The sequence below is a fragment of the Melanotaenia boesemani genome, chromosome 20 (assembly GCF_017639745.1).
Source record: "Melanotaenia boesemani isolate fMelBoe1 chromosome 20, fMelBoe1.pri, whole genome shotgun sequence".
In the NCBI taxonomy this organism is placed as follows: domain Eukaryota; kingdom Metazoa; phylum Chordata; class Actinopteri; order Atheriniformes; family Melanotaeniidae; genus Melanotaenia; species Melanotaenia boesemani.
The window spans coordinates 11,493,523-11,512,978 of NC_055701.1; the positions used below are offsets into that span (position 1 = coordinate 11,493,523).

General features: G+C 40.4%; 2 protein-coding genes across 4 annotated transcripts in view; both read left to right on the forward strand.

Moving 5' to 3' along the window:
• LOC121630924 (signal-induced proliferation-associated 1-like protein 1) overlaps nucleotides 1-13,726 on the forward strand; it is a 36,066-nt gene extending 22,340 nt beyond the window's left edge. For both annotated transcript variants that reach the window (XM_041971475.1, XM_041971477.1), the window contains exons 8-21: nucleotides 2,804-3,383; nucleotides 4,252-4,526; nucleotides 4,628-4,885; nucleotides 4,992-5,135; nucleotides 5,240-5,394; nucleotides 5,478-5,560; nucleotides 5,790-6,208; nucleotides 7,010-7,225; nucleotides 7,760-7,922; nucleotides 10,730-10,931; nucleotides 11,074-11,229; nucleotides 11,398-11,515; nucleotides 11,736-11,814; nucleotides 11,956-13,726. In XM_041971475.1, coding sequence (XP_041827409.1) covers nucleotides 2,804-3,383; nucleotides 4,252-4,526; nucleotides 4,628-4,885; nucleotides 4,992-5,135; nucleotides 5,240-5,394; nucleotides 5,478-5,560; nucleotides 5,790-6,208; nucleotides 7,010-7,225; nucleotides 7,760-7,922; nucleotides 10,730-10,931; nucleotides 11,074-11,229; nucleotides 11,398-11,515; nucleotides 11,736-11,814; nucleotides 11,956-12,099 — 2,992 coding nt within the window. In that variant the 3' untranslated portion in view covers nucleotides 12,100-13,726. The remainder of the gene's footprint in view (nucleotides 1-2,803; nucleotides 3,384-4,251; nucleotides 4,527-4,627; nucleotides 4,886-4,991; nucleotides 5,136-5,239; nucleotides 5,395-5,477; nucleotides 5,561-5,789; nucleotides 6,209-7,009; nucleotides 7,226-7,759; nucleotides 7,923-10,729; nucleotides 10,932-11,073; nucleotides 11,230-11,397; nucleotides 11,516-11,735; nucleotides 11,815-11,955) is intronic.
• Nucleotides 13,727-16,509: 2,783 nt separating this feature from the next.
• LOC121631689 (regulator of G-protein signaling 6-like) overlaps nucleotides 16,510-19,456 on the forward strand; it is a 42,178-nt gene continuing 39,231 nt past the window's right edge. Inside the window, exons 1-2 of one of the 2 annotated variants that reach the window (XM_041972703.1) lie at nucleotides 16,510-16,858; nucleotides 19,067-19,162. In XM_041972703.1, the coding sequence (XP_041828637.1) occupies nucleotides 19,079-19,162 (84 nt within the window). In that variant the 5' untranslated portion in view covers nucleotides 16,510-16,858; nucleotides 19,067-19,078. The remainder of the gene's footprint in view (nucleotides 16,859-19,066; nucleotides 19,163-19,456) is intronic. The other variant, XM_041972704.1, reaches the window with a different exon arrangement.

The window sequence follows — 19,456 nt, forward strand, 5'->3', positions numbered from 1 at the left end:
AGAAAAGGTGGAATGCTGGTTCTCCTGTCATACCCTAACGATGAAGTGGAGAGATGCAAGATATAGAAACTTGAGGACAATCCAGCTACCCCACCCAGAGTCACTCACTCTCAACCTTCTATTCATCATGTGTCTTCACATTCTTCAGTCCTGACTGGCACAAGTCTTCTCTGGATGCATTTTTCTGATGGTTGGAAATATTTTTGGGATCAGAACAAAATAACTTCATTCTGAGGCTTTGCTACCACGGACTGACTGGCGATTCTGAGTGTTGTAATGTAGCAACAAGAGAAAACTGTGTTAGTGTCAGTATTATTGTCTTCCATTGACTGCAACAAAGGTTCAGGATATTTTAGTATTATTTGATGGTAGCTTTTGGCTGAAGGAGGAGGTAAGTAATTGATTTTTGTTTTGTTTTGGACTTTCTTTGGCAGAAATCATATATGGTAGCTGATGCAATGATTTGACTTTGCACTCACAGGACTAAGCTTTGTCAATATCAGCTGATCACAAGTTCCTCCCTTTGCAAACACATGCAAAATATTTCCCACAGAGAGATTTGTTTTGATTTTTGTTATTTGTTCACTCCACATCAATAATACAACATATTCTCAAATCTCTTTTAATGTATGTTGTGGTTTGTTGAGTCATCTGGTTATTAATAGCCTGTTGTTGCCTGCTGCTGTGATTTGGATAATACTCCAGTCATATTGAGCCAGTCCAGAGCATTAAAGGAGTAAGTGGCCTGGGGCCAGCATGGTACTAATCTGCTGCTTTCAACCACTGCCTCAAAGTCACACGGGGCCAGCAAGGCAGATTGCATAACTGCATCTTTGTTTAGGAAATGTAGGCTGCTGGAGCTTGCTAGCTCCAGTCCCAGTTCTCATTCTCTAAACCATAATGTAGCACAGCATGGCAGGATGTCGGTACAGGGAGCTGGCTTGGCTTGTCATCTCTGATTGGATGTATAGTATTTATAAATCAGGACTGGTCAGGCATGATGTATAACATTTATCCTACAAGCAGTGCCTGTGTGATCTGGTAAATTGGCTGGATGGAGACTTGTCAGGATTGTCACAATAGCTTATCCAAATCAGCATCTTGATTTTCACTTATTTGCCTTTTAATCATCATACTTCAAGGCAAGTCAGATTTATTTGTAAAGCACAGTTCAACAACAGGGCGATTCAAAGTTCTTTACAGAGACACGTTGGAAAATAAGAAGCATAATTCAAAATTAAAAACAAAAAAAGGAAAACGAACATTGGATAAAAACACTTTTAAAAGCATGATCAAGTTTAAAAGAAACGGATGCAGATCTGGACTTTTAAATAAAAACTATTTAAATGCAGCAGAGAACAGGTGGATTTTAAAAAAAACTTGAGTGTTTCAGCTGATCTGAGGCTTTCTGGGAGTTTGTTCCAGACATGTGGAGCATAGAAGCTGAATGCAGCGTCTCCATGTCTGGTTCTGACTCTGGGAACTGAAAAAAGACCAGATCCAGATGACCTAAGGGGTCTGGTAGGTTCATACTGGGTCAAGAGGTCACTGATGTATTTTGGTCCTAAACCATTCAGAGCTTTATAGACCAGCAGCAGAACTATTTAGTCTATTCTCTGACAAGCAGGCAGCCAGTGTAAAGACCCCAGAGCCTGTCTGATGTGGTCCACTTTTTTGGTCTTAGCGAGAACTCAAGCAGCAGAGTTCTGAATAAGCTGGAGGTGTCTAATTGTTTTTTTTTTTGTTTTTTTTCAAGGTAGACCTGTAAAAACACTGTTACAATAATCAAGCCAACCAAGGATGAAAGCATAGACTAGTTTTTCCAGGTCCTGCTGTAAAATCAGATCTTTTACTCTTGATATATTCTAAAGGCGATCGTAGGCTGACTTTATGATTTCTCTAATGTGTATAGACACTGCATCTTTGTAGCAACCCATGCTTTACTTTATGTTTAAGGCAGAGTGTGTAAACATGCCACCTTAAACTTTAACAAGGCTCTCCCTTTATGGTAAAGTAATTTTTAATAGTATTTAAACCTCAGTTGATTTTGTGCAGTGAATCAAGTTACTTGTGAGCAACTATTAGGCAGTTATCCACACCTGCTTACTAATTTATATTAATGTAACTCTAGAAGAATCATTGTGTTCAAATGGAATTGGAGCAGCGGAGGGTAACAGGAGCAGTGCTTTGCCTGCAGGAATTTTAACGCCCTTCTTTGTACTAGCAAGTGAAAGAGGTTAAAGGCAATAATACCTGTAGAAAAGCTGTAAAGATGTCCCTACTTGGCTTTTATAACCAGCCAATTGATGTTTTGTCCTTGGACTGGATTTTGTTTTCCTCTAATCGTGTAACCACTTTTATATATTTTTGTGTCTTAATTGTGTGTCAATTTAATAAAATTATGTCTCTGTTTATTGCTTGTTATATTTTGAGTCAATCTCTTTGAATATCTGTATTGTATAGGGTAGGGCTACTCAATTCGGTACTATGAGGGCCGGAGCCTTGCAAGTTTTCAATGTATTCCTGCTCCAACACACCTGACTTAAATTAAGTGGATCCAACAGCCTATTACATTCTGCAGAATGACTCATTAATTTAAGCATCGACAACCTGCAGGACTGTGGCCATCGTAGGACCAAACCAAGTAGCCCTGCTATAGAGGTTTTTGCTATGGATATCTTCATTTATTTGCCTTCTTGGATGTGATTTTAAGTTGTTTTGTTTTTTGTTGTTTTTTTCCTCCTTTTAAATATATATTTATAAAATTTAGCATTTTCATTTCTCTTCTTCTTTACTTCTTCAGTGTGGCTGTCACCCGTTCCCAAGACGTCCCCTCTTTTGGCCCGCCAATCCCCAAAGGAGTAACCTTCCCCAAATCTACTGTATTCCGGGACTTCTTATTGGCCAAAGTCATCAACGCTGAGAACGCAGCCCACAAGTCAGATAAGTTTGGCGCTATGGCTACGCGCACACGACAGGAGTATCTTAGGGACTTGGCAGAACGTCATGTGACCAGCACACCAGTCGAGCCCACAGGGAAGTTTCCCTTCATCTCTCTGGCTCACAAACGGAGGGAGAAGGTGCGTCCATACAGCGGGGCTGAGCTGCGGAGTCTCGGGGCCATTACATGGCAGGTTCACGCTGAAGATCAAGTGGCAGGCGCCGAACGCGAGTGCCTGTTGGCCATTTCAAATGACTTCATCATCCTACTGGATCAAGAGGCCAAAGCGGTCGTGTTCAACTGTGCCACGCGAGATGTGATCGGTTGGTCAACAGGAAGCCCCGCCTCCATGAAGATCTACTATGAGCGTGGTGAAAGTGTATCGCTGCGCTCCATCAATAACAACACGGAAGATTTTGGAGAGGTTGTCAAAAGGCTGGAGGTCAGTGGACCACTCATGCTGTTGCCATGACAAGCCAGACATGCTGTTGCTAACCGCAGTTTGTAGTGTGCTCATATCAGTCTTTTTAACTTGTTTTTTAATGAATGCCTTACAGCTTTTAAATATGATTATCTGGACATCATATCTTTTATAGATCAACATGATTAAAACAAAACTATCAGTGTACATTTTTAAATCAAGTAACTGGACTGAGTCAAAATGTACAAATGTTAGAGCCATTGGAATTACCCTGTGGCTTGTATGTGGGCAAAAAGTGCTTAGTGTAGGCTTTAAGAGAATCCTATTTTTATGTTGGAGACCAAGGGCATGTTGTTCACTCTGTCCAGTTCCCTTACAGCTGTAGAAAATAAGCAAGAATAAGAACTTAGTATTGTTGATTTTCTTAGAGCTACACTTGGGCGTAGCCTTAAATTACATAACCACCTAAAAGCCACTGCTGTTGTGTTTACTCTGTCATTATAAGTCATGCAAAGTATAATGCATAGTAATTTACTTATACAATATCATTACTGAGGTTTACAATGATGTGGTATTGGTAAGGTTTTTGGTGGGCTATCAATCTTAACTGAGACACTGCAAATGTAGTTGATAGTAAACAAAGTGAAAAAATGACAGTTGACTGTTATCAGCTTTGGCAGTACTTGTTTTTTTATTCATTTGCATGGCCTTTGTTCTGGGCATCATGACCAACATCATTTCCTAGACATGGGGACGGAGATAAATGGGGCATCTGAAAGTACTCATTTGACTATAAGAGGTTTATGAGACATCTCTTCTACTCTTTGTCCTTCACTTTTTCTGTATTTCTAATGTCACCTGTATCCCTTTACGTATATCTGTTCTGTAGTTGTTGACCAAGGGAAGTCAGACCACAGAGATGACTCTGCGTCGTAACGCCTTGGGCCAGCTGGGTTTTCATGTCAACTTTGAGGGCATTGTAGCGGAAGTGGAGCCCTACGGTTATGCCTATCAGGCGGGACTGAGGCAAGGCAGCCGATTGGTGGAGATCTGCAAGGTGGCAGTGGCCTCACTGTCCCATGAGCAGATGATTGATCTGCTCAGAACCTCTGTCACTGTCAAGGTGGTCATCATTCCTCCACATGAAGACTCCACACCGCGCAGGTAGAGTCAGTGTAGAAGATAAAAAAGATAAAGAAAAAAAAAAGAAGACTTTTTTTTAAGATGTTTTTAAACTGTTGTGTGGGTGTTTCATTTGCCAACAGAGGCGGCTCAGAAATCTACCACATGCCACTTGTGGACTACAAGAACCACAAGGAGGGCATGCCCTATGAGTTAAAGTTCCCTTTCCGCCCAGCAAACAACAACACCAAGTGGCCACGCACCTCATCCAGCCCTCAAACTCGCACTGCTGGCACAGGGGGAACCCTGATCAAGGCGCCGCCCTCAGACTTCAGTGAGCGCAACTGTGCTGTTATTCCCCGCAGTGTGTCCAGTGACGGTCGGCCTCTCAACCCGAAAAGGTCACAGAATAAATATGTTGCTGTTATGTAACTTTTAGACACCCAGAAAGCATATCTGTCTGCTTGCAGCATATGTCCTTAATGCCATCCATATGTGTCCTCGCAGATATTCCCCAGGGAATGATAACTATGCTCTTGCCTGCTCCATTGTGATGGGTCGCACACTGCACAACACCAACTCACCCTCCAACCTCTCATACAACGACACCATGAGTTCCAGCCACTGGAGGCAGAAGTCTATGCCTGATGGGTAAGCTTTTCAGCCCCTCACTGCAGGTTACACTGAACGAACTTTACATTTTGCTGCGTTTTGCTTCATGATAACCTAGATCATCTTCTTGTTGTTCCATGCAGGTTTAATAACAATTGCCAGTCGCCTGTGTCGTCTGTGCGGCAGGTGGCCAGTGAAGAGGTTAATGGAATGAAATTGTGCTCTAGCACTGGTGTTGGATGGTCCCGAACTGGGGAGGGTGATGCAACCAGTAGACCGGGGGACAAAACCAGTTCAGGTAAGCAGAACTTTGACAATTCAGTTATTAATAAAACACAATAGTTTTTTGTGTTTTAAATCTTCAATTTTTTTTTCCTATAGACACTGTGGTTTCCAAAGTGATGACTCCTCGGCTCCAGCCATCAGATCAGAGCTGCCATGTGTCCCCTAACAGGAACACTAAGGTGAGCAACAGCTATAATATTACATTTCATTTCTGCCATTTGACAGCAAGTTTGAAATAATTAAGGAGGACCTGTTTTTTGTTTTTCTTTTTTTTTTAAGTAAGAACATAACTTAAAAATACTTTATTCTGCCCAAAAAGAGGGATTATGCTGCTCATTTTAAAGGAATGCTAGATATTTGTAAATAATGTATGCTTGTTACTAAACATTGTATGTTTTCATTTAATAGTCAGATGCTCCATATTCATCCAGCCAGTCGAGCAGCAACACTCTGTCCAGCAACGCCTCCAGCTCCGCCCACAGCGATGAGAAATGGTACGAAGTCAGCTCCCGTTCGGGAGTACGTAGCGACCCAGAGCTCAATGACTATCTTCAGGGTACCTCCACTGACAGTGGCATTGATGCCACTTCTTTCACCGCCACTCAAAGCAGCACAGCTTCCTCCGCTGGTGGCTTCAGGGCCAAGGAAAAGATCCCATGGCAGGAAGATCCAGCAGGGAGCCAAAGAGGCACTGACTCTTCACCTCCAACTCCAGACTCCCTTGTTGCTGCCGGAGGGAGTGAGATCCCAGCTAAGAGCCCATCCGCCTTTCCATTGGGTCCTGATAATGGCTCCTACAGCATGAATGATGTCACCTCCCACTCCAGGTGTGCAGATGTTTTGTTAGAGTCAGCGATATAAGCAGCTGCAGAATCTGTGCCCTTGCTGTAGTGTTTCATTAAAGTGATTCATTATACTCCAGATATATTCTATACAGTCCCAGATGGAAATGTCCAAAGCTTTGTGGTTTGGTATTAACAAAAGGAAAAGGGGAGGAGAAGAAGAAAATATCTGAGTTTGCTTCGTCTTGTGGTTTTGAGGGGAGACAAGGAAGTGCTTGAAGTTGCAAGAAATACCGATTGTAAGCTCAGCCCTGCTTTCCCTCTGAGTCAAATAAAGCTCTCCTCCCTCTCTTCATTCAGATAGAAATAACCCACTACCACCAGATGTGTATATAAACAGCTTATTTCATAGTATGTGCACACTCACTCACACATGCACAAACCCTAAAAAACAATATATAAACTTTTGTCACAAATGTAACATTGTTATTTGAAAGGGAGGAACATGGTATGTGAGGATGCTATTTTCTATTTCTAAAATAATCAGTTGATCCTGTCTGTTGGAGATGCAGTGAGATGAAGCTTTTTAAGAGTGTATACCTGACGTACAGTCCTAATCTGGCAGCTAAAATGCTTTCACTGTGAACTTAAAAAAAAATTAATTCATATAGGATTTATTTATCATTAATCAAAACTAAATTAATTAAGGCTATGATAAGAATGAAAAAACTGCCTCTGTGCTTGTGTATTTCATAATTTGATGAAAATCATTGACACCTTTCTTTATCCAAATCCATGTCTCACCCCTCCTGTGCTTCTTTCATGTCCTGTCTACAATACCATCAGTTCTGGTCACTCAGAGAGTCCAATGGCACAGGGCTGCAGAGCGGTGTCACCACAGAATGAGGCAGCCGATGCCAACATCTCACCCACATCTCAGAACCCCCAGTCACCAGGAACCAAGAGCTTCTATCCTCGTCAAGGAGCAACATCAAAGTACCTGATTGGCTGGAGGAAACCCGGGGGAACTGTGAACTCTGTGGACTTTGGAAGCACTCGCAAGTAAGACAGGAAGCTGAGAATGTCGCCAGTGCAGCATGCTGTGGAAAACCTTAGTTCAGTGTAGAAATTCTTTCTACTGTGTAACATTGTTCAGTGCAAATATTTATCTGTCCAGGGACTGCAAGGCTTGTTAAGGGTTTTCTTTTTTAGATTTGGTTAACAGTGCCACCATGTGGTGTAACAGAGTGTTGAAACTGTTGTTTCATTTGCATGAATGGATAACTGGACATCCTGAACTTTTTCCATTTAATGATTTTGGGAGTTGTTTTTATATGGTGTGTTTGCATAATTTGTGATTGATGGAAAGTGTTATTTTGATTCTATTTGACTTCTAAAGTAATGATTAGACCTGATAGATGTTTATTCATTCCTCATTGGGAAAATTTGATGTTAAAGACAGCTGTATATATATATATATAGTATAATGCAATTTATTCTTAGCTGCCACCTCCTTGTTCATCATATTATGTGTGTTATTTCTTTTTTATAAGATATATTTGACTAAATTACTTTTTTTTTTTTTTTTGTCTTCAGACGGCACCAGAGTGATGGCCTCCTGGGTGGTCAGCCCCAGCTCAGGGCCAATCTCCGTGGCTCCCAGTCACCCCAGCGACAGACTGCCAAATCCAGCCTGGAAGAAGACTTAAAGAAACTCATCACTCTTGACAGCCCACCTCCCACAACAAATGAAGAGAAGGTAATAAAAAATGCAGTGGCCTGACTCTTAATACGGATGTAGTTGCCTATAATAGTGATATGATAAAGACTTGGTTTTTCTATTAGGACTCGGCATGTTAATGCGTAAACGTTAATTATTTAACGCTGTTCATTTTGTTTTTTTTGTTTTTTTTTTAATTGCGTGTTAACAATTTTTCTTTTTCTTTTTTTTTCCAAAGTTCTTTGTCACTGGTTCTGAACAGAGAGAAACCACATGCAGAGGCTTGCAGTCCATGCCTCTTCCTCCATGTCTGCTCTTGCTGCAGTCTGATGTAATGAGTGGAGAGCAGGTTTATTAAAATATAGATAAGTTTTCTGTTTGGCTGTTCAGAAAAAACAAAAAGAACCAATATTTATCTTTGTCAAATGGGCAGAAAATGATTTTTGGATGGGAAACTGCTCCCAAAGGACAATAAGAAACTTTTTTCTTTTTTTTTTTTTAACTAAATGATGTTTAATCTTGGTGGATATAAGTTTTGAGGCAAGACAGCAAAGATAACACATGGTTAATGACTATGTTTTACAAACATGAAGCATTAAATCGGCCGTCTTTTGCCTCTGGTTTGGTGAATCTTGGTCACAGTGAAATGAAACATCACAGTTTTGGAATCTGTAAAATGCTCAGTAACTGTGTTGTTTGTCCGTGTTCATGGACACGGGGAGTCATAATTTGTGTTTACATATTTGTTCGTACTTTGTGTACCTGGTCTTTCAATTGTTTTTTGTCTTAACAAACTTAACTGTGTTTGGTGGCCATAGAAATGATTTTACGGAGCAGTTAATAAATATATATATATATATATATATATATATATATATATATATATATATATATATATATATATATAAAATCTTGTGTGTGTTCATATATACCAGGGGTGCCCAAGTTCGGTCCTCGAGATCTCCCATCCTGCAACTTTTAGACGCAACCCTTCTCCAACACACTTGAATCAGATGCATGTCATTCAGCTCCGCAGAGGTCTGGTAATGAGCCAGTCTTTTGATTCAGGTGTGTTGGAGAAACAGGAGTAGACAAGTTTGGTCTTCGAGAGCAGAAATCCTGCAAGTTTTAGATGTTTTCCTGTTTCAACACAACTGATTTAAATTAATGAATTACTGAGCAGAACTTGATAAGCTGTTGAATCCGTTTTGAATCAGGTGTGTTAGAGCAGAGAGACATCTAAAAACGTGCAGGATGGCAGGTCTTGTGGACCAAACTTCCTCACCCCTGCTTAAAGGTACACTGTGAAAAAATACCTGGCATCCAGTGGTAAAGATGGGCATAGTCAGTAGTTCAAATGCCAATCACAGTTGTGAATGGACGGTGGCCGTAAGTGGCCAAAATTGTTTGAGACAAAAACATATTGTCATCCGTGAGTAGATCCAGTGGCTTCATACACAGCGATGACTTCGCCATAGGCAACTACTTCCTAGCTTTTAAGGCATTATTTATCCCAAATGGTTCTCTAGCATCTATCAAATAAAGCCAGTACTGCCGTTTAACGACTCAGAAGGCAAGTAGATATAAATGGCTCATTCTTAGAGAATAAAAATATATGTTTATTTTAGTAAAGTGATTTAGTGAAAGGGGCTAGAGAACCCAGGTTTGAGTCCTCAGTGTGCCAACAGAGGTGTATCACTGTGGACAATTGAGCAAGGCCCTTAACCCCTTCCAGCTGTTCCCCAGGCACTGAAACATGGCAGACCCCTGCTCTCTAGTATATCTAGGGATGAGTGAAATCCAGAACCACATTTACCAATCAGGATTAATTAAGTAAAAGTTCTTCTTATTATTAGTAATAATAGATATATGGCTTAGACCAGTGTTTCCCAATCCAGGTCCTCGGGACCCCATGCCCTGCATGTTTTAGAAGTAACCCTACCTACAACAGGCTGTAAAGAACTTGATGAGGAAGTTCATTAATTTGATTCAGGTGTGTTGGAGTAGGAACATGTCTAAGACATGCAGGGCAGTGGGTCCCGAGGACCTGGACTGGGAAACACTGGTTTAGACAACCACAAAAACAAAAGTGATTAATTGAACAGTTAAAAAAATAAAAAAAAAGGAAAAAGCTTTTTCATACCAGACATACTGTATTACATTTGAAAAGAACAGATTTAAAAGTGACCTTAACAAAAGCAAAGTTCTTTCGGCCCCAATGAACCAGCATGCGCACAGCAAGATCATCCCCTAAATGGAATACATCATTATAAATCCACTTTTCTGACATCTCAAAATGTTTTGAATGCCTTCTGTGAATACTTTTACACAGTTTAAGTAGCACAAAGTAGTGGACAAACATTTAATAAAGCTAGCTTAAGCTAGTAAGTTACCACTTGACAAATTTATCTAAATTTAAATGCCAGTCATGGTAAATGATGACAACTGCTCTTCCTCCTAAATATTTAGCTAGAAGTATATTTAATGCTTCCCAGAGGTAATAATAAAACAGCCTTCTACATGTTAAGTGATTAACTCTTGAACCTACTTCAAATAATCAACATCGAAGGCTAAACATAGAGAATTCAGCTACATGAGAATATATCTGCACATGTTGAAAATGATCCACTTTTTTTAATGTGAAGTGACTCAATAAACATTCATTTTTAATTAAAATGAATTATACAGATTTGTAAAATTACTGGGATGTGAACTCATCTAGAAGGTTATGATTCACTAGTATTTACTGTTATTGTTCTTTTTCAGTTTTTACATCACAGTTCACTGTAATTTCTCAATTCTTACCTGATTCCTGTACCTTTGTCTGTTTGCCTTCCTCTCTGAAGCCGTTGTTTCCTGGCCCGCCACCCAGCCGTCGCTCTCTTCAGAGAACGCTTTCAGATGAGAGTATCTACAGCGGGCAGAGGGAGCCATCATCCAGTGGACAGCGTGACACACCCACTGACCTACTGTTCACCTGCTCCACCATGCCCCGCTCCCCCACCACCCGTCAAGGACCAAGCCGGCGAGCTTCACACAAATCTCTTGGTGAATTTTTAGTTTTTGTGACTGCATAAAATTAAACGAAGGAACCGCAAAATAAACCTGCATGTAGGCTCAATTTAAATCATGTCACAGGAGAGCAGAGTGTCGGCCAGAGTAGTTCACTCTTCTGTTCATGTTTTCCCAGGAGACCTGTCAGCCCCAGAGAGCTCAGATCTGGAGCAGGACAGGAAGAGACAGCAGCAGCAGCAGATGGAGTCTGTTCTCATGCCCCTGCCTGACACTGGAGCTGAAGGCCCGCTGGACTGGGCCCACTTGGTGGATGCTGCCAAGGCATTTGAGGGTAAGCATATGACTTGGTTTAATTCATTACTTAAAATCAGTAAAAGTTAACATCATTTGAAGTGATGTTGCACTTCTGTAAAGCACACAACTGAACACTGCTGTCAGTTAGTCAGACATCAAACATCACTGTTATTCCAGGTCTAATAATGAATGTTTTGTGTTTTAGAGCAAAGACTGGTTTTTCTAGCAGCCCAGGAGGAGAGCTCCGTGGCTGAGAGTGCAGCAGCTGCCAGCCCCCAGCAGGCCGAGCCTCAGGCAGCTCCACTGAGACAACCCTCACCAGGGTACGAGGCCCCAGGTCATGGCCTGGGACCAATGTTTGTTTTACTTCACTTGTTTCCAACACTGTGATGCTGTGGAAGACCTGGCAGATTTTAGTTCAATTACACGCTGTTGCAGCTAATTTCACTAATTAGTCTTCCTCTCTGGCTGACTGCACGCTTATCTATTAAATCAGCAGGCGTAGTTTTGGGTTTTAATGTGCTGCTTGTCCATTTTTGACAGAGAAACTCCAGCCTGCTTGATGGGGAAGGTGAGCCAGCTGGAGTCATTGGTGAAGGTGCTACAGGAGGACCTGAAGAGGGTGGGTTATGGTTCAGTTAGTCCTACTACTCTTTTCTTTGACTGACACATTTAAACGGCTTTAGTAGCATTCACTGCAATAAAGAAGTCAAATATATGATTATCAAATCTAAAATAGTTTGTAATCCATGTTTGTCATCAGGAGAAGGATGCCAAGGCGTCGTTACAGGCCCAGATTCAGAGCTTGCGAGAGGACAACCAGCGCCTCCTGGAGGAATCTTACAGCGCTTCAGCCAAGCTCAAGAAGTTCACAGAGTGGGTCTTCAACACCATTGACATGAACTGAGGCACACAGATGATGACTGCTCTCCACTGGGAGTTTAACCACTACTCAAGTTGTTTTTCAAACTTTCAGTGCTACAAAACAGTTTTTTAGGTCTTCACAAACCCGTGCCAACATGGATTTACATGCTAGTCTTCAGCCTTGTGGATATGTGGAATAATCACTATAAAAGTCTCAATAGAAGTGGAAAAACCAGGGATGGAAAGAAGAGCAGAGGTGTTACTGTGTCAGGTTTTTGTCAGCATGCGCTCCCTTCTTTAGAAGTACATAAATAATATAATGCTTTGTTTCCAGTCTACATGACTGTCAGTATCCCTGCATGTCAGAAAGCAAGACGTCAAATCTAAACCTAAAGGGATTTAAAGTTACTGTCTCCATTTAGCTCCTCATCTAACCTAATTAAAAGTAACTAGATTTCTAATTAAAAAGCTCAAATTATTTTTTTTTTCCCATCCCATGCGAGAGTTCTTTGATATAGTCCCATGTTGCTCTAATAAAAATGACTTTCTTTACTTTTACTTTTCTTTGTTGTAGATTTGTTGGTTAAGGCATTCTTCAATTTTCCCAATTCAGTGATGACAACACTGATTATTTTTGTATTACTAACCAAAAAGAGAAGCTGTGATGTCTGATACTTTAATGGTAGCATGGATAGATAAAGACAGGCAGCCTTTACATGCTGTAAGGTAAGGCGCATATCTGTATGTAAAAGGTTGTGTGGGTGTATTAAATAAAGTAAGTAAAACCTGTAAAGTACTACTGGGCACAAGAAAAGAATATATATTGTATAAACACACAGCGTGTGCCACAAAGATACAAATAATCAATTCAGATTATTGTAAATATGTTGTGTTAACATATATTTTTCTCATCCCCTCCTGTGATATGATGATATGAGTAAGTTTATGACAAAGATGATGGCCAACAAAACAGCCTTATGCAGTTAGATGCATATTTGCCTAAATGGGCAGTTTGTCATATGATAAAATGACTAATATGTTTTTTGATGTGTAACATTTTGTAGCCTGCTGCAGTGGATTGATTGACAGTGCCACCTAGTATTGACAACATGTAACATACTACATGGAACTGACCCTTTCTCCATCCGTCGCATGTGAAATGGCCTCAGTCTGATCCTTAAATCTCAGAATAGATTAAAGCGGTACTTTTAAGTATAAAATTACTTGCTATGGTATTGTGCAAATCCTGAAATTCCTTCTACAGAGTTTTCTGTAGCATGCAAATCTGCTTGAAAGCCCAACACAAATTTGGTCTTTAGATGACCAAAGTCCTTATTTAAGCCTCATACTGTAACTGCCTCCTTTTGTATTCAGACACTGTGCAACTGTATATAAGGAGAATTTAATATTCATCAAAATTTGCACCTTCATTCTTATTTTTTACTGTTATTTGTTTCTGCTTTACTGGCAAGTGGAGTGAGAAAGAAATGGGGATAACAGAGGAAATGGACCGCAAGCAGGATTTGGACAAAGAGTCCCAAGTCTCTAACAGAACAGAACGCCCCTTTGCCTTCATTCGTGACATGTGTGACAGCATGTGATTCTGTTTCCATTGAGCTGTGATGTGTAAAAAATGTTTATATCTATTAAAGATATTTTGTTGAAATACACTTTGTCTGGATGAGTTGCCTTCTGCAGAAGCGGTTTGTGGTAGATAGATAAAAATTCAGACTGTTCATCAAAAAAATGCATCTTTTATGGTTTAATCGGAGAAAAATGGGTGACTGAAACCACTGCTTGGGTTATTTGATGTGGCTTTACAAGTAAATGGATATCTGTCAGGAGGTGGCTGCCTGCTGCTGTATTGTGATTAACAGCGAGCTGCTGTTTTTCCACTTTGGCATGATTACACAAGACATTTGCCCTGACAGAGGGGAGCCTGGATGGCATAGATTGATGGATGAGGATACTGTTAGAGATTCCATTTTAAAGAAGTGGTTGATTATGGATCCAGATATGAGTGTTGTGATACCTTGCAGGATAAAAGCTTAATGTTCGGTTAGCTTGACCTAAAGATATATTCACGTGTCTATGTTAAGCTGGTTCATGCACGTACTCAAATGGGTAAAAAAATTCACTTTCTAAGGTGTTTTCTTAAATGAGAAATAGTTGAAGAATACTAACCAGTAACATGCCTACAGCCATGCTAACAGTTTTGGAAATGGAGACACTTTAAGGCTCGAAAAAGACACAAGCTTAGAGTAACGGCCCTAAAATACTAATATTAAATGGGTAGCAATAATAGATGGAGTTTTATTTTCCCTTCAGTGTGTTTCAGCTTATTTGTGCATCTTAAAGGGCTGCCAAGTTAAAAAACAACACCTAGGTCACTGGGATTAATTCTCTCTTCACTGTACCTCATCTGTCTAAAGAGACTTTGTTAGCAGTCTGTTTCCCATCACACTAGGAACACATTTGCATCATTCAGTTGCTACCATCAGGACATATGTAGGTTTAGTCTCCCTATAGGGAACGCTAATAGGTACAGACTGTCTCTTGTTCCATCTGTCATTAGTCCTTTAAGTTAGTTACTAAAGGATTCCTACCTGATTCAAAGGGACTGTACAAATGTTAGATGAATGTTGTACTGTTTGTGTAGTTTGTTGTATATTATGTATGTCTGTGACTGCTCCATGTCAAGCAAACTGTCCTATAAGGACATTAAAGTTTCTCTCTACTGTGTTTATTACTACTGCTTGCTGAGCAACTCTGCAGACTTAACAAAACAAACAAAAGCGCAGTTATGATTTAATAAAAGAAGAGGAATAGGGAATAAATTACTGTATCTTTTCAGGAGAGCATTTTTATTTTCATTCAAGGCCTCACAGTAGCTTTTGATGAAGGTCAGATAACATGTCTCCACTCCATCTCCACTTTTCACTGCTGTACCTAGTGATACATCTCGTCAGTCACTACATTTAAGCTGTGTGTTGTGTGTGTGGCCGTTGGTGTTACTCTCTGGCAGTGGTGTGGCTATGAACAGGCTGTTCAATAATTTAGCATTAATACAGATTATAGCAGGGCTGGCCCCCTTAAAGCAGATTAGAGGAGTCCCTGTCTGTCTGCCTGTCTCTCTGAAGGTGCGCTTGTCGCAGATCAGTGCCGTGTGAGTTGTCTGTGGTTGTAATCATTGGAGAATGAGTGGTTATGTCATTTTGCTATATTTGCACTGCATGTACAGAGAGGGAGATGGTTGTGATAGCAGATTTCTATTAATGTTGGGGAATGGAGGAGTGGGGGTGTAATGTACAGTCCTGCTCTTTCCTGCTGTTGAGAGAGATGTGTGGGGTAAGCACCGTAGGCCGACAAATGCTTTCACACTCTAATGGACATGCCACACACGCGGGTGTGTGACCTCAGTTTCCCTTGGTTACTAAAATTTACAGAGAACAGCAGTTTTGCTTTGTTCAAATTTTTGATCTGCTTTTTGTATGAAATCACATCCTGAAAATGAAACAAAAACCTTTCCATGGTGAGATGACGGCTTAATTTAACCTGCATGCAAGATCTTTTCTGTTTGCAAAAAGCATTTGAACAGTCCCAAATAGTTCCAAAAAGCAATTAGGGAAAGGATTTATAGAGTCAAGCTCTATGCTTAGAAAACATAGAAAAGACAGTAACTCGGTGATGAAAAGCAGGGTTACATAGATCTTTGTTCACTGGTGCAAAAATGCAAAAATCTGTCAATGCAAACAACTGTTCACGTCTGGCTGTGTGTCTGTTTGTGTTCACACTGCGTGCACGTTTTCACAAACTGGCCAGACCAAGTATTTCTGTTGTATCTACCTCAGGGGCTTCTGGGATCTCATTTACTTCAGAGAAAAAGGTTCCTTTCGTTCAGCTTGCCATTTAAGCTTGAATGATTTCTGAGTTTCCATGAAAAGAAGGACATACTAAAGTGGAAAAGCTGGAGATAGAAATATGAAATATTAAGTAATGTAAAAAAATGCAATAATATAAATTTAGAAAATAGAAGTTTTGGTGCTTAAAAAATGCTGCCAATAAGCATAGTTATAAGCAGAATATAGGCATTTAATGGTCAACTGTAGTTTTATATCTGAGTTTAAAAGCTCATATATGTTTCTAGACCTCATCTGTGTGCTCTGTAACTGGTTGTTACATTTGCATTTTAATATCAGCTTAATGAAATGTTTCTTATTTTCAGCATCAGTGGGCGCTGCTGCAGTGTGCATCTCTGTCCTCTTTTCCTCTCTACTGTGCATCCATTGCTGCCTCTCACATGCACACACAAACACACACACACTCTGCCTGTCTTTCTCCTCCCTCTTTATATTCTCTCTAATTCCTTCATCCCTCCCCCTTTTTCTACTTGATCTGCCTCTCTCTGTTGCACAGCATCTCCCTCCCTCACTCTTTCTCTCTCTCACACACTCACTCTTTTAGCTCTGGCTCAGTCTCGAGCACATGCAGAGGGAGAGGGGGGATGAACAAGGTGCACACATGTGAGGATCTCCTCAGCTGCCGGGGCAAGGCAGGACTGGCGAAGAGAGAAGAAGAGGAGGAGGAGGACTAGAGGAATACTGCAGTGACCAGCCAGCTTCTTTCTCTCCATATATTTCTCCCTCTATCTCATTCTTCTTCACTGCTTTCGTCCCCCCTTTCTTCTTCACCCACTTATCTTCCCCTCTGCCAATTATACCATGAAGCTGTCCGCTGCTTGTTGCTAAGGGGGGAGCCAACCAGGGTAGCAGAGTGGACCGGGAATTATTTTTGTTTTTAAGGTAATAAGCGCTTTAATAATGGCAACTGTCAGGTGCCACATATGTTGTATTGTACTTGACTGAACAGAGCTTAGGGACTCACTATTACAATATGGTTCTGGATGTATCTGGAGCATGACATGCATGATGTGAGCATATTGTATGTGCACTCTTTGCCAGTTTATTCAGTTTGTTTCAGATGACTGGGTGTGTGGACTTATTTGAGTGGTTGCTTGGGGTTTTGCCCTGTGAATGTGTAGCTGTGTGTAAATTCCTTTTGTGTTTGTGTCCTGATAAATTGGTGGGGTGTTTGCTGTATGCTTGGATTTGAGATGGTCTATGAATGCAAACACACACACATCTGCTGCACTACAAAGAGGGGGCATGTTTAAGCTATTTGGCACTCTTTCAGAAATGATCAGTGTTTTCTCTTTTGTTTGCTTCTCTTTGAGACAATCTTCCAAATCTTGATCAGGACCTCTTTGGATTTGCATGCTCATGCAGCTGAACTGGGAGGAAATCATTTTCTAAAATTATAGTTTCGTGTCAACAGGGGACCTTTTGGCACACTGTTGTGTCTTTTACCAGGTGCTATGCAATCCACATACAGCCTGCCTTTCTATATGGCCCTTAAGGCAAATGCAAAGATTAGCTGTCTAATGTGCTCAGACTCTAAAGAGAGCACAGACCTGTTAGCCAATGGGGAGTGCTGCTCTCCGCACTTCTGGTGGCAATAACAAACAGTGAGGCGAGAGCAGATGATTACTTATTCACTCATGCACATCGCCATGCTTCAAAGCGTAATACATTTAAGTGTTCAACTATAACAATAAAACCACCTTGCATGTCTGTTGTTGTGCAAGCTGGTGCAAGTGGATTTAAACTATTTCAGATTTCTCCTCTAGCAAAACTTGCAACATTATGCAGCTGCAATTATATAATTCAGCTACCCTAAATCCCTTTCCAGAGGCCAGCCCTTGACAAGAAGCTGTGTCACTTAATCAGTTATTGTATAAGGATTTCAGATTGTGCCTGTCATGAAATGCTGCATGCATCTGTCTATCTTTGTTCCATCAACAGATTTTTTTCAAACACAAATAGCTGTTTCAGTAAATAGCAGACTATCTTTTTCTTTGCACCTTTACTCTGTCACATTTGCATTTCATAAGTACAAAAACATTACCAATGTCATGAACAGTGTAATAAACCTCACCTCTACTTTTCACCTCAGGGTTAAAGACCTAATAAATAGATTAACGTACCTGACACACACAGTAGCCCCCAGTGACAAAGAGTAAATGGGAATAAGGAGGTTTTTGGTAAAACAGTGAATGCTACAGAAATCCTGAGTTAAGCAGAATGAATTCTCTTGAGAGTATGCAAGTGTGAAAGCTCAGAGAAAGTGCTGTGTACTGTTTGGATGCTGTAAATAAATCACTTAACAGCAGCTCTCAAAATCACGAAGCATGCAGGGGTGTAAGGTTAATGTGGGGAGTGTGGTTAGGGCAAAGGTAGCCATTATATGATTGCAGTAAATTGCAGCAAAACATATTAATGCTTAGCATAAAAAAGCACAACGGATGGCACTTGCCCCACTTGAAGATCAGTTTAATCAGTGTTAAGAAAGATGACTCATCAACATCACATTGATGCTGAGTGTGTGTTGCTTGCACATATGGTTTGTGTGGTTTATTTGATTTCTGCTGTCCTAATTATTCTGTGCTGGAATTCTCTGCTGCAGTCGTTCATGTCTTTTCTTTTCCATCAGATGAACTCAACTACTCCTCCACTGACATGTGATAATTTATTTAACTGATTCTTAATTGATTGGTATTTAACATAGTGAATTACATGCAGATATGTAATGTTTGTGGTTATTTTTGTATGCTCTGAACTTCCCAGAGTATCTGTTTTTGGACTACTAGCATCAACTCTTTTTACATTCAGCAGTTTAATTTGTTTATCTGGATATTCATTTATCTAAATTCTTTAAACTATTAGTTTCACTCTTACTTTTTTTTTTAAGCTTTAAGCTAATTATGAATAGTCTTCTAATCTACTTCCATCTGAAATGGTGACATTTAGTTATACAGGAGAACTTTGTTACAATAAAGAATAGTAGAATTTTCAGTTCTTTATAAAATATATCAGATATCTGTCGTTTTGTGTGTTTCTTTGGTTTATTAGGTGTTACAAGTTGTGTTTATTTGGTGCATGGTTTTTCTACAGGCCTTTTAGAAAATGGCGGAGGGGTCCAAAGACCAGGGAAGCACTGGCAGCACTGATCCAGAGGAAGACTCCCCCAATATGATCGTCTACAGAAAGGCAAGGCTGACATTAAGCGTTTGTTACAGTATCCAGTCTATAGTATGTGAAGTGCAAAACATTCGCTGAGAGGCAATGACCCGTATACAGGCTCCTGACAGTGCAGTGGTCCGTATCAGTGTGTATCTACCACACACTAGTTTCACTGTCAGGTGTCAGGAATCCTTCCTTTGAAGCATCTTAAAACAAGCTCCACTCTATTTTCTTTCCTTCAGAGCCCTCTTCTTCCCACTGTTCCCATCACTAGGCTGGCCCCCAATGTTTTAATAAGCTCTCAATCCTTTCAGTGGATTT